Source organism: Bos mutus, chromosome 23 (assembly GCF_027580195.1).
Source record: "Bos mutus isolate GX-2022 chromosome 23, NWIPB_WYAK_1.1, whole genome shotgun sequence".
In the NCBI taxonomy this organism is placed as follows: domain Eukaryota; kingdom Metazoa; phylum Chordata; class Mammalia; order Artiodactyla; family Bovidae; genus Bos; species Bos mutus.
Genome location: NC_091639.1, coordinates 44,778,837 through 44,794,228, shown reverse-complemented (window position 1 = coordinate 44,794,228; position 15,392 = coordinate 44,778,837). Strand labels below are relative to the sequence as shown.

Sequence of the window (15,392 nt, the reverse complement as noted above, 5' to 3'; positions counted from 1 at the left end):
TTCCACAGATTTATTGTGTATCTTTTCAGGGGCAGTATATATATCTGCACTTTATACATGTAAGAAGTTTTCTGCCCACCCCCAAGAACCAATTTCCACCCCTTGGAAGTTATATCCCTCATAGAGAATGTATGTTCTACTAGAGAATTCCAATAAATCCATAATTATATAAACTTTATAGGAAGCAGATAAAACCCACCTCAGTGTAAGAATCCTTACTTGCGCTAAGGTTTCAGTAGTATACCGTCTATCTCTAAAATGTCTCATCTCCCTCCGAGGTCCTTCTTATGTGGACCTCCACAATGAACACTTTCTTGCCCCGACAGTACATAGGGTCACGCCGAGTTGGACACGACTGAAGCAACTTAGCACGCACACATGCATGCAAGTTAAAGATAATATAATCAACTTCATAATATGAAAATGTTTACTTAAAAACCACCAGGACGTTCTTAGAAGCACTGTTCAGAGTACAGCCTCTTTACTGTATGTGTTTTGAAACACACACTGCAGTAGAGTTTTACACATTTATCAAATAACAACTCACATGAATTGTAATTATTTAAGTGAGATTTCTCTGCTGGAACACAAACCATCTCTCCTACCCCTTTTAGACAGCATATGCAGACTTGCATGGATGGGATATATATGAATTAATGCCATCTGCACATAATTTGTTCCATTATATTGGTAATTATATATTTTGAAATAATTAGTCTAGGCTAAATGAAATAATCAGGCTAAATGTCAATTTTACTTTGCTATGTTTTAAGGTAACCAAGAGCAGGGAGTCTCTTAATTGATCTTTATATCCCTCTTCCAGTGCTTAGTATCTACACCTATTAACTGAATAATTAGTAAATTTTATGAATGAATACATGATTTAGATGCTCAAAATATGTTTACAAATTAATTATATATTTATTGATCAGTTGCTAGATGTCAGGCACTGTGTTGAATATTTGTCATATTAAGAAAAAATATAAAAACTGATTTGCTCAATAAGCTTATAATCTATAATAAAGAATAGAAAAGTACATGTCTGCTATATGTTGAGAAATATTTTGGGAATGCAAATGAGGGGGAGAGAGAGAAAGATCATATCCTGTTGGAGTGATGATGAAAGAGTTGGTGGAAGATGCTGCAGTTGACATGACAAGATTTCAACTGTCACTTCCTTTTTCAATCTAAGCTGAATTATAAGCAAGCAGCTAATACTCTGTGTAAAGACCACAGTCAGAGCAGGTCTGTCATGAAGTGCATTTGTAAGATCATTCCGGTCTTCTGTGCAGGGTTTCTGTACCCCTGCCTTATCAATATCACCCCAGGGTAGCATTTATTAAGTATCTATTGTGGAAAAAATGGTTCAAAAATGGGGACTGATTTCAACTTAAATGCTCTAAATTTGTATGTACCTATATTTTGGTATCTATATTTTGTTGCATCTTGGTCTGATAGAAATGGTTATTGAGATATAAATGAACTAGTCCTACCATCTTGCAACAAAAGTCAACAAATAATTTCAATATTTCTATATGCTTTTGTTTCAGCCTACTTCAGTCTAAAACTAGAAAAGGCCTATTCATTAGGTAACTAATGTCATTTTATTCTTTATCTTATTTACTTCTCTGCATTTACTGTTGATTATTTTCTCTATGTTTTTCTCTGTCATTGGCTTGAAAATTCTTCCTGTGGGTTTTTTTTTTTTCTGTCTTTAAAATCTTCCTTATGATTTCTTCAACTAGGTCATGAAAGTATTATAAAAATACTTATATTCTCACTTCACATCTTTTTCTGGCCAGTCTTATCCTCCTGCATGCTTGTATCTGTTTCTTACAAACCACTGACTCACAAATCTTGCTTGTACTCAATGCAAGATGCATGTTTCCAAATGCCTGCCAAATGCCCTATCATTGCTTTTTCTAAACTATATATTCATCATGTGAAATGTAAAGCAAAGTGCTGACATTTCTAACACAAATGTGCCAAAGTGTGCCACCCCCATGGAAACTCTGCAAATATAATTCACCACTGTCGTCTTTCAGTCCTGTCTCCACATAGAGTGATACCCTTGTCCCAAGCAAGCAACTTGTATCACACATTTAATAACATTCCCCACTCCTCATATCTGGTGGTAGCCAATTCCCACTGATTATGAGTCATAAGCATTTCTTAAGCGTCTCTTCTCCATGGAGTCCTCAGCACCAGTGCAGAAGTTTAGGCACGTGTCACATCTCTTCCAAATTATTCTGTTGGCTCTTATCCTTGGCCTGTATCTTACCCTGCCTCCATTCCATCCTTTAAACCACCCCCAGTGGAGTCCTGAAAAATACAGATTCCAGATTCTTCTGTTCAAAATGCATTAGTAATTCCTCAAAAGTCTGATTTCTTTCCAGTATCATCTCCTGACTACTCTGTTCTACAATCCAGCCTAATCAGGAATGTGTTTCTTCTCAATATCTCCTGCTTCATTCTGTTTCCTCCATCTGGAATATCATTTTATTTCATCTGCCCAAGAAGTCCAATTCACCCTAAAAGGCCCAAGTCTGTCATTTCTTCTTTGAAGGCTTCTGAGACACCATTCAAAAAAAAAAAAAAAAATTCAGATGAAGTTGCTCAGTCGTGTCTGACTCTTTGCAACCCGATGGACTGTAGCCTACCAGGCTCTTCCATCCATGGGATTTTCCAGGCAAAAATACTGGAGTGGACTGCCATTTCCTTTTCCAGGGGATCTTCCCAGCCCAGGGATAGAACCCAGGTCCCCTGCATTGCAGGCAGACGCTTTACTGTCTGAGCCACCAGGGAACCATTATTTCTTCTCTGTAACCTCAAGTAAGTATCATCTCATGTTTATCACATTGTATAGGTGATATTTAGCAATTATCAGTTTAATTAAGAATTGACATCATATAAAATGTATTTTATAATGCTATTGGAATTAGAGATGAATAACAAAGATATCTAAGGAATATTCAAATATTTGGAAACTAAAAAATGGTATTATGAATAACTTTTGAATCAAAAATGAAGTCAGCAGTAAAATAAGAAAATATTTTGAACTTAATAAAAATGAAAACACATTTTTATTTAATTTAAAATTAGAGGATGTAACTAAAACACCACTTGGAAGGAAATTTATGTAATGAGATGTTTAAATAGGAAAAGAAATCTCAAATCAGTGATATAAGATTTCATCTTAAGAAACCAAGAGTGATGAGTCAAGTCAATAATTTCAAGTCACATCAAATGCAACAACAACAACAAAATAATGTAGAACAAAACTGAGAGAGAAATTGAGAGTAAAAATAGAGAGAGGGAAATAGAGATAGAGACAAAAAGAGGGAGAAAAGGACATGAATTTCTGGTACCTAAACAAGAAAATGGGAGAAGGCAATGGCACCCCACTCCAGTACTCTTGCCTGGAAAATCCCATGGACAGAGGAGCCTGGTAGGCTGCAGTCCATGGGGTTGCTGAGGGTCGGACATGACTGAGCGACTTCACTTTCACTTTTCACTTTCCTGCATTGGAGAAGGAAATGGCAACCCACTCCAGTATTCTTGCCTGGAGAATCCCAGGGACAGAGGAGCCTGGTGGGCTGCCATCTATGGGGTCACACAGAGTCAGACATGACTGAAGTGACTTAGCGGCAGCAGCAAACAAGAAAATGACATCATCTTAACTCCTTCTAGATGTTTAAAGGACAATTTGGGGATATTAAGAACAACTTAGAGAGACAGAAACTACAATAAAGAGTAAAATGCAAACAAAAACTCAACAGAAATCCAACAAATATCTTTCAAATTAAATTATTTAAAAGAAAAAAAATGATAGGAATTACACAACTTGCTTTCAAGACATCTCATGAAACTGCAATAAATTAGACTGTGGAGCATTGGCAAAAGTATAAAATACATACATCACTGGGACAGATTGGAAAAACTGGGACGACAGCCACTAGTATACAGCCCAGTGATCTTTTGAGAAAACTGAAACTGAAACTATCTTCAAAAAACGTGATGGAACAATTAGATATCCATATGGCAATAGAACATATCTGAGTGTTAACTTGCATCACTTATGAAAATTGACTGAAAACGTATCATACACCTAAAATAGAAAACCTAAGCCACATAATTTTGAAGCCACATAATATATTTCTTTGGCACATAAGCACATGAAAATATGGTCAACATTATTACTATTTAAGTATAAATTAAAATCCCAATGTGATACTATTAAACATGTTTTGAAATGTCAAAGAGAAAGCAAAACACAGAAATCAAGTCCTGGCCTGAATGTGGAGCAACCAGAACTTTCATACATTTATGGTTACTTCAAATTTGAAATATAGTGTGAAAGTTTCTTATAAAGTTAAACATACGCTTTATTATATGACCCAATAATTTTTTACTGAGGAGAAATAACATATTTGCACAAATATTGTGGGTGAGTATTTACAGCAGGTTTATAATCTCTACAAATCTGGAAACAATGCCAGTGACTTTCAGTGGTGAATGGATAATCAATTCAAGGAATAACCATATAATGGGATACTACTCCTCAAAAAAAGAGGACAATTTTTTGGTGAATCACAAATTGATAATTTTAAATAAAAGAAAACTGGCTCAAACGCCTACATGTTATATAATTTCATTTATATGAAATTTTGGAAAAGGCAAAATGATGGAACAGGAAAGTGTCTAGTAAGTTTACTATGAAAAATTGGAGAGGTTGGGCTATGTGACCATTTAAGACAGATGAGAGATAAACCTCTCTCTTATAAAGTGGGGGAAGGGTGATTCTGAAAAAGATGAGAATTCTCTGATAGCAGGTGCATTCCTAACCACTTCTGGGGGAGTGTACATAGAGACATTGAGGACCTAGAAGCTGATGACTTTCGGATTACTGGATCCCATGCATCCTTTGGAAAATCTGCACATACTCTCAATTCATGAGCCGACTATTTTGAATACCACTACTTCACCATATGACATATTTCACCACATGACACCAGGACTTCCCTGATGGCTCACATGGTAAAGCCTCTGCCTACAGTGCGGGAGACCCAGGTTCCATCCCTCTGTCGGGAAGGTTCCCTGCAGAAGGAAGTGGCAACCCACTCCAGTATTCTTGCCTGGAAAATCCCATGGACAGAGGAGCGTGGTAGGCAAAGAGTCGGACATGACTGAGCAACTTCACTTTACTTCACCATCAGGCCGACACCTGGAGTATGCAGTAAATAAATGCATATTAAATAATTAAATGTGCCTATGCAAAGGCACAGAGAAGGCAATGGCACCCCACTCCAGTGCTCTTGCCTGGAAAATCCCATGGACGGAGGAGCCTGGTGGGCTGCAGTCCATGGGGTCACGAAGAGTCAGACATGATTGAACGACTTCACTTTCACTTTTCACTTTCATGCATTGGAGAAGGAAATGGCAACCCACTCCAGTGTTCTTGCCTGGAGAATCCCAGGGACGTGGGAGCCTGGTGGGCTGCCGTGTGGGGTCGCACAGAGTCGGACATGACTGAAGCGACTTCGCAGCAGCATACAAAGGCAAGCACAATGCTAGGTAAGGGGTTACACTTTGATCTTTCTCAAGAGGTCTTGTTTCCTTTAGCAAGAAAAATGGTACCTTATTTATCTTTTATCATTTAAGTCTTGTACAAAGCCATAGTGAGCCTCACAAATAAAGGTACTGAATGAGTGAATGTATCATTCTAATAAATTATTATTGAATGAAGCTTGAAATTGTGGGTAGTGATTATAGAAATATGTCATATACTTACTGAGATCTACACTTGACAGAACCTTAAATTACATGAAGAACTAATCAAATCACCAGATTAAAAACAAAAGAATTCATCAAACTACATAGCTGTGCTTCTTTTTGGCATTGTACTTTCTTTTGCGTGACTGTAAGCATTTCATATAACAATGTATTACCTGATTCGTTGATGCATTTTTTCCCAAGCAATTTGTTAAAAGTGCAGTAAAGGTCATCAAAGCAGAGACAATCTTTAAATTGTAAATTGCTTTCCACTAAGGACTGGATACTTAGGTCACAGCTGGATGAATTCTTCATCTGGCAGGTGTTGCCTGGATTTCACAGTCAAACATATAACATTCTAGATGTTAATCTGAATAAAAGTTTTGAGTCCTCCTACCCAAACTATGTTAAACCTTTGGGTAGCACCTCCTACCCAAAGCTTTTAATATCTTGATTTTAGTAATTCATTATTAGAGTGAAATTATCTGGGATTACTTACAGCATGTTCATGTAATTGACTTTTCAAGCAAAAAACAAAACAAAACAAAAATATTCCTACTGTTTTCACCCCCAGTATTTTCTTTCTAAAATAGACTAAAACTTTCTGTATTTTAAAAGAACTTTGTCCTCACATAGAATGTCAATTTGTGCTATAACTATGGTTGCCTTTAAAATGAGGCAACCAGAATACTCTCTAATTTTAGCTATTTTGTCTGTTTAGCAATTTTATTAGCTATTTGATCTTAATCTGCTATTTTATTTTATATGCCATTCCAAGATTATAGTAAGAGACATCCAAGTGGCTTTAAATTTATCATATAAAAAGACATGGTCCTGACACTTAGAAAGCACTCAGTAAATATTATTGCATCTTTTGTAATTACCAACATTTCATACTCTGCTTTAATATAGAAAGCCTTATTCATCTACCTATTTTCTTTTATTCATTATTCCTGAATAAAACTTTTTGAGTACATTGATTTGTATATTTGAGAATATTTCTATTTCAGCTTCATGCATGGTATAATTATGCAAGTCTTACCATTCACTATAAATTTGTATATTTATACAAATTTGCTATTTGTATACTAAATTCAATAAATGTGTTATAATTTATGATACAATGAATGCAATAGTTTAAGTTACCTTATAAAATATACCAAGGAGCTTCATTATCAAAACAAATAATAGACTTTTTTGTCAGTGTCCTTTATTATCATCTTAAAATTATTGTGCTATTAGAGAAAATTTGCCTTTGAAATTCTTTTCTTGAACTGTAATGAGAATGTTACTTTTAAACTGTGGTGTTGGAGAAGACTCTTGAGAGTCCCTTGGACTGCAAGGACATCCAACCAGTCAATCCTAAAGGAAATCAGTCCTGAATATTCATTGGAAGAACTGATGTTGAAGCTAAAACTCCAATACTTTGCCTACCTGATGCAAAGAGCTGACTCATTCGAAAAGACCCTGGTGCTGGGAAAGATTGAAGACAGGAGGAGAAGGGGACGACAGAGGATGAGATGGTTGGATGGCATCACCGACTCAATGGACATGGGTTTGAGCAAGCTCTGGGAGTTGGCAATGGACAGGGAAGCCTGGTGCGCTGCTGTCAACGGAGTCACAAAAAGTCGGACACGACTGAGCAACTGAACTGCCTGAATGAGAATGTTGAATAGCGATAGATAACTTTCTCTGGCATTTGAGCATCGCATGCACCCTGTTCAAGCGCATGGAAGAGAAGAAATCTCACTCCTTATCTATATCCTATGTAATTCCTTGAGATCTTGTGGCTGGATCTTGTGGCTTCTGCCCTGATAGTGGAGATTGTAAATTAAATTTTTACATTGTCAGAACTATAGATTGTTGCCTCTTAACCCAACACACTTCACCTTACATCTTCAGAAGGTGGATGGAGCACAGACAGCTAGACAAGGGTCCCAAGCAGTACAAAATTTATTCTTCTATGAAGCGGCTGGAGAAATAAAGTGAGCCATGAAAGAATATAGTTTTTATTTTTCACTTTGGATTTCTCTTATTGAATATGCCAAAATTTCATTGGGTTTTTATGGTATTATCACACTCATTATACAAGTTGATAAAACTTGTCCTGTTATAAAAAGCTTTTTTTGAAATGTTCTGTCCTAATAGTATTGGGATATTATCCCCTACATAATCTCTTTATCTACTTTTAGTGAATGGAGTCTTACAATAATGCTCTCATTCAACATATATTCAGCTACTTGACATAGATAGGGTTTTTTTTCCTTTTAAACAAATGACAGTGATTTTTTTAATCTTCACATTCTCTAACCCCTTGGGTCTCCCTTCACATGTTTGGAATGTAGGACAAATTAAAAATAAAGATATATTTTAACTTGCTCTTGACACAGTTGAAATGGAAGATAGTATATATGTTGAAAGAATATAAAACTCATGTTGCTGCTGCTGCTGCTAAGTCACTTCAGTCGTGTCCGACTCTGTGTGACCCCACGGATGGCAGCCCACCAGGCTCAAAACTCATGTTACATACATGCAAATAATGTGTTTGATTTTCACAAACATCATAGTAACATATAAACAAAAACTTTTATTTGAAAAAATGTTGCCATGTTTATGAGAGGCATGTGTATAACTGTAACATTATTCGTTGTAAAGTAAGTAAAAGAATAATCTGAAACCTTGCAAAAAATTGCCTGCAGTGTCAGCACATTAAGGTTTTTGAGTAATGGTGGTCCAGTGGTTAAGAATGTGCCTGCCGATGCTGGGGACACAGGTCCCTGGTCTGAGAAGATTCCACATGCCATGAGCAGCTAAGTCTGTGTACCACAATCACTGAAGCCCACTTGCCTAGAGCCCATGCTCTACAACAAGAAAATACCTGTGTGCAGCAATAAAGACCCAGCACAGCCAAAAATAGATAATTTTTAAAAAGAATACTCTTAAGTATCTAAATTCACTAATAAGTAGGTGAAGGTGAATCACTTGATACCAAGTTTAAGTAAGATGTTTAGAGAAAAACTTAGTTTCTAAGGCAGTGCAAAAAATTGACCAATTCCTATTTTTACCTCAGTAAATAGAAGGTATTTGAGTGCATTTTAAACAACTTGTTTTACCTGACACATTGCAGGCATCTTCTACTGTTCTCCAGGCATGTTTACAACCGTCGGCATCACTTAGGCAGAGCTCTCTTACATATGTGCAATCTGTGGTTTGGGAAGTGGACTTGTTCAAGCATAGACCCACAGCTTGAATAACAACAATAAGAGGACAACAGAAATAGCAATATGACAACATGGTAGTTATTTACTTCAAGCCTAAGTTATTAATGATCAAGACCAGAATTTTGACAATGGAAATGTGATTAAGTCATTAAAAAAACGAGAATGAATCTTAACCTCCCCTCCAGCTATAGATTTGTTTCTTTTATATAAGATTCTTAAACAAAGCATATGTATTTGCCCTCTTTTTTTATTTCTGCCTATTTATTTCTCAATTCATAATTTATTGCTATGACTATTGCTCCATTGAAACTGTTCTGAAAAATGCCCCCAAATAATCTCCATAACATGAACTTAATAGTTTAAAGACTTCATCTTGCCTGCTTTTATCATTGGGAATTTTGTGTCACTTTGTTCTTGAAACGTTTTTCTTTTGGCAACCCTCCCTTCTAATCCTCTTGATACTTCTTCATTTGATATTTTCTGCTCATGGCTTTCTTCCCAGAATCCTCTTACTTTTCTGTTAAAGTGTATTTGTAGCTTAGGTTCTGTCCTCAGACTTTTCTCATTCTCATTTTACATACTCTTTGTGGACAACTCCATGTACTTATGGTTTTAACTAAAATCTCAAGATTGATGATTCTCAGATATCTAATGCAATCTTGTTATTTTCCAATATTTTAGTTACAGATGCTGTTTCCTCCGCCTAAATGTTCCAGACACACTTCCATGTAGTATCATCATCAATATTGTCCTCCTCATCTGTTGGATCACCTGTTTCATCAGCAATTCCACCATCCGCAATGGCACCCATACTAGGAAGCTTGGGTTCACGATAGGTTCCTTTTCTAGCCTCAATTTCACTCTCCCACATTCACTCTTGCATAGATCATTGATTCTCATCTTGCGAATTGACCAAGATAGTCAGTCTGCCTTCATCTTATTCAGGTAAATTCTTTACACCCCTTACTCTGCCTATGCACCATTCCAGTCTGGTCATTTTTCTGCCTCATCCTTTGAATGGTTCTTCATATGACTCTCATATTCTTCATCATGTGCGATCTGGATGTCCTCGAGCATTTATAGCTTCTCAGATGCTCCATGCTGCCATGTATGTCTGAGCATTTACTGTGTGGTCACTACCAAACACTGTGAGTGGCTGGAGAAATAAAGTGAGCCATGAAAGAATATAGTTTTTATTTTTCACTTTGGATTTCTCTTACTGAATATGCCAAAAATATTGGGTTTTAATGGTATTACCACACTCATTATACAAGTTGTTAAAACTTGCCATATTAAAAAAGTTTTTTTTTTAATGTTCTGTCATAATAGTATTAGGATAATATCCCCTACATAATCATTTTATCTACTTTTTGTTGTATCTACTATCTGTTTTCTTTTTATTCTGGACTAAGCCTTTTTGGCCCTTTAGGACTCAACACAATAACTACTAATTTTATGGAAACTGTTTCTAAATTCAATACCCCTTTCCTGCATTCAAATTGAATTTAACATCCCTTGCCTGTTTCACTACAATCTTGGGACCTTCCCAATTATGGAATTTACTGCTCTGTAATGAAAGTGTGTATTTATGTGTTTGTCTTTATCTCTGGGTTCTGGGATTTTACTGAGCAGGCATCCGGAATAATTCACAATGGTATGCCCATCATCAGTGCAATGATGCATCACATATATTCAATAAATGCATGCTGATTTAACCAACTTAAGTAGCTGCTTATGGATGAGTTATATATAAATAACTAATAGTATTCAATAAAAATAACACCTTCCAGATATTTGCACATTATTTGGGGTAGAAGAGAAAAGGTTTCAGCAAGTTTTTTAAAGTTTCAAGAAAGTAGCAATGTTAATTTAAGGTATTGTACCAATTATTCAAACTGATTCTGCAAGCATACAAACTGACACTTGCTTACTCAATCCATAGAAAACTATGGAAATTACAATTGAGTTTTAAAGACAGTATATTAGCTGTAATCAAGAGACCTAAAAGCTACGTCTTAATCAGAGTCATTATTTGAATTTTTTAAAAAGATGATGGTAATTATGAATGACCTGTCACAACATAGAGTTATAGGCTTCAAGTAAAGCCATAACATCTTTTTTTTTTTTTTTTTAATCTTACCTTTTCCAAACCTCTTCTAAGGAGAATCCATGGCAACTGTTTGGATCATATGTACTACTGACTGAGTCACTCTGTTTGGAGATTAGGCTCATGAGTGTGGCTTGGTCACATTTTTCTTGTTGAGGGCTGGAGTGGAAATTGACATATCAGCTTTCTGTTTTTGTATGTTCATGGATAACCTCACCTAGCCAAGTTTCTGTTCTAGGTTAGAAAGCCTGAAGATGGGGAGCACATGTACACCCATGGCTGATTCATGTCAATGTATGGCAAAAACCACTACAATGTTGTAAAATAATTAGCCTCCAATTAAAATAAATTAGTTTAAAAAATCTTAAAAAAAGAAAGAAAGCCTGAAGAAAGGGAAAAAGAGCCACTTCCATTCTGTGCCAATGTTACTTGTTTCTTTCCAGCTTGCCAAAGATACTGAGGTAAGGATTTTATGTCAGAAACTCAATATATAAGAAGCTACAGCTTTATTTGCCACTGATCATTATATCTTGGGACTACTTCTCTCAAGAAACTTACAGGTGATGGTCTCCTGAGTAGATTATCAAAATCTCATTGGTTTGTCAGTGCAATGATCATTAATGAATTCTACATATTATCTTTCCCAAATGTGTTTCATTTTCTTTCATATTTAGAATTCTAGGTTGAATAACCATTTGATTGTTTTACATGATTTTTCACATCTTCCATTCAGAGGAAATACTGAATCAAGTAGGAAAACCACTTCAAGGATTTGGCCCAGAAGAATCAAATAAATGATAACTTTCCAAAATCTTATCCATTCCTGACTAGGATTTGTGGCTATATATTTAAGACAGGAGTTTTCAAGGATCCTCTTGAAATGCCAAGTGAAAAACAGGTTCTATTTAAAAATAAATAGACGGAGCATAGTGCACATTTTTTTTCACCCTCTTAAAAACGTGTAAGACTCACTAGGATATTTAGTGCTTTGTTTCGAGAATTCACTATGTCTCACATTTCTTTGGCTGCAGAACTTTCTGGCATCACAAGATTTATTTAAATGGGGTTGAATAAATATTTCAAAGAATGCATTATGGGAAATATTGGTTAAACCTATCAAGTAGCATACTTTTGACCCTCAGTGTTAGATAAGATTTCCCTCCTTCTTGCAATCTACTGACAAGTTAATTTAGAAGTGAAAGCTGAAAACAGGAAGCTGTCACTGTTGCTTCAATGGGGGCCGTAATGAGACTGTAATATACTTTGTGTCTCTCATTATATTGCTGCCTGAGCTTCAAAAATGAAAGACTCCTAGATTTTTCCTTATTATAAATAATAGATATAGGAGACTTCGTTGGAAATCAATACAAGGAGAAAAATTTTGAATAACTAGTATTTAATCCTCCAAGCCTGAAAATACATAATATATAAAAGACTCCTTTTGTTCTTGCCTTAATTTTGACTAAATCTATTCAGACTCTTTTTTATGTTCAACACAATTTGAAATAACCTTCTTTGTTTTCTTTCCCACAAGTATGCCTTTATTCATCAATACCTGTTGGCAGAGAGTAACCAGAAAATGTACTGGCTTTGCTTTAACTAGTGAAGTATTAATATTCATCTATAATTATAATTATCCTTTTTTCTGAATTCAGTTTGTAGATTCTACTGCATGCTTAGGAATATATAATAGCTTCTCCAATCACATGTATACCAAGTAGCTCTACATAGATTCTACTTTAAGCATACATTATTTTTACAGAGAGAAGCTCACACTTTAGCTCTGGGTTATAAAAATGAACTGAAATGTGAAGCATTTGAGGTTGTGTTGTGTTACTCTATGAACTGTCTGTCTCCTATTTATTAAATATTAACATCTAAAATAAAGGAAACTGAATGGATCTTGTTTTAATTTAAATGAAAAGAAAAATGGATAATAACATGAAATTTGTCATCTTATAACCTGTAAATAAATACCAGAAAGTTTCATTTCTAAAAGGCTCTAATATATATGTAAATTTTATAAACCCTAATCAATTACCTGAACTAACCGAATCAGTATGTGTGTGTGTGTGTGTGTGTGTGTATATATATGAAAAAATCTGAGTGGTAAAATGCAATTCTCACATTGTGCATTTTCTATAGAGTTATAAATGAGTGAAAGTAGGCATACATTTTTGTAAAAGTAATAAGCTATGTTAGAGTGCAAATTTGTAATTAATACTTTATATTATAAACCTTTGTTAGCTTGATATTTAAGTAACTGGAGACACTATTTGATTCACAAAGAATTGATGTTATGAATTCAGATAAACCAGAAGAATAATTCACTTACCGAAGAAAACGAAGACTATCATGGTGATCAACTTGGGGCTGTTTACCTGCAGGAAAAGCAGATGTATTTTTCCCAACAACCTCCTTAACAGTAACTGTCCAGAATAAAGCTCTGGTTTCTACTCGTGCTTTCTGAAAGCATCCCTGATTCTAGTCAGCTTCCTGTCACCGCTTCCTCACCAATCTTCCCTGAGCTGTGAACTTTCCTAATTAGGTCCAAATTCAATTATTTTCTTCTGAGTGTACTGATCTCGGGTATTATGCTTCTAAGAAAGCCCAAGAGCCAAATACTAAGAAATGATACATCCTCTGCACATTCAGGGAAGAAGGCGCTTTTATTTTCTCCTTCAACTAGAATACTAAACTGTGTTGTATACAAACCTCCCAACTATAACTCCAGAGTTCCTAGACATTTGAGCATGCTGTTTCTACTTCATTAATTTGTGTCATTCAGGCAACGTTATGTCTTCGAGGACAGGGAAAAGGATAAAAGGCATAAAGAAAGCCCATGAAAACATACGGGGAATTCGAGTCCCACTAGGATCAAACCAGTGTACCTCATCTTTCTTAACAGGTGCTCCAAACTCCAGTGTACTTAAAGCTTGGGTTGCTTCAGTTACAGTTCCTCTAACACTTCCAGTGAAACAATGTTTACAAAATGACTCCTCACCATAATGCAGGCATTTCTCATCCCCTGGAAAGGTAATTCTCCACTTGTGTTTGCCACGTGACACTGTTTTTTTCTGAGTTTTAATGAGAGGCAATGTGACAGTCTGAATATTTGTGATCCCCCAAGTTCATAGGTTAAACTCTTAAACTGAAGAGGAGATGGTATGAATAGATACAGCATTTGGAGGTTACATAAATCATGAGACACAATTCTCATGAATGACATTAGTGTCTTAGAGAGGGAAGTCCAGAGAGAGAGCCTTGTTCCTGCCATCTTGTGAGGACACAGTGACAAGTTGCCAGCTACGGGCTAGGAAGATGATCCTCATGAGACCATGACTGTGTTGGCATCTTGATCTTTGACTTCCAGCCTCCAGAATTGTGAGAAACAAATTTCTGTTGTTCATCAGCTTCCCTGTCTGTAGTATTTTGTTTTAGCAACCTGAATGGACTAGACAGGCGTTACTGATCTGACATTACTTCAATTGCACTGTTCCTCACAATCGTTCACCTGAGGACAGCCTGAGGCTTCCACTTTTAAAACAGCCTGAGACCTTTTTGTAATGGACACTTAAGAAATAAACATGCTGGAAACAGGAAACTAGGAAAAAATGGGTGTGAATAACTGACTATAGTGAGATGGGGGAGGAGTATTTGTGTGTTTGCAGTTGCACAGTGGGAGAGCTGTTGGTTGCAACTGCTCACATTTAATTTACACATAAGATATGTTATAGCATATATTTTAAAGTTGAAGTATATTTGATTTACAGTGTTGGGTCAATCTCTGCTTTACAGCAAAGTAACTCAGTTATACATATACATAAAATGGAATAGCATATTTTGTTCTCAGAATGCCTAATGGAAAAATACAGACTCTGGAGTCCAGCAAACTAAAACCGTTGTCTCCTTAGATGTAGGTAAATAACTTTACATCAGAACTCATTATATTTACTCTTCTGTAAAATGTGCTGATTGTATCCATGGTTGCTATAAATATTAAGTAAGCATATGGGGTTTATATCACAAAAAATTAACAAATGCCAGGTATATTGCACAAGACATTATTTAACAAGTAATTATAGCATCATAAAATCAATCATTTTCTTTTAAAAGGCACTGCCACTAAGCTTGTATTACAAATTTTATCAAGATAATCATTCGTTATGATACAAGCCAACTAAAACTGGCTTAAGCTCAAGAGGGATTCAGTGACTGTTGGTTTGCAAATTGGCCTCTTACACAAAAGATAAGAAGAGTGTGAAGAGAGAGGCAGATACCTCCAGGTTGGT

General features: G+C 35.8%; 1 protein-coding gene across 1 annotated transcript in view; it reads right to left on the bottom strand.

Moving 5' to 3' along the window:
- GFRAL (GDNF family receptor alpha like) overlaps window positions 1-13,457 on the bottom strand; it is a 70,688-nt gene extending 57,231 nt beyond the window's left edge. The window contains exons 1-3 of the mRNA XM_005902650.2: window positions 13,436-13,457; window positions 8,886-9,017; window positions 5,949-6,107 (exon numbers count right to left, since the gene is read on the bottom strand). Of these exons, the coding sequence (XP_005902712.2) occupies window positions 5,949-6,107; window positions 8,886-9,017; window positions 13,436-13,457 (313 nt within the window). The remainder of the gene's footprint in view (window positions 1-5,948; window positions 6,108-8,885; window positions 9,018-13,435) is intronic.
- Between the last annotated feature and the right edge of the window lie 1,935 nt (window positions 13,458-15,392).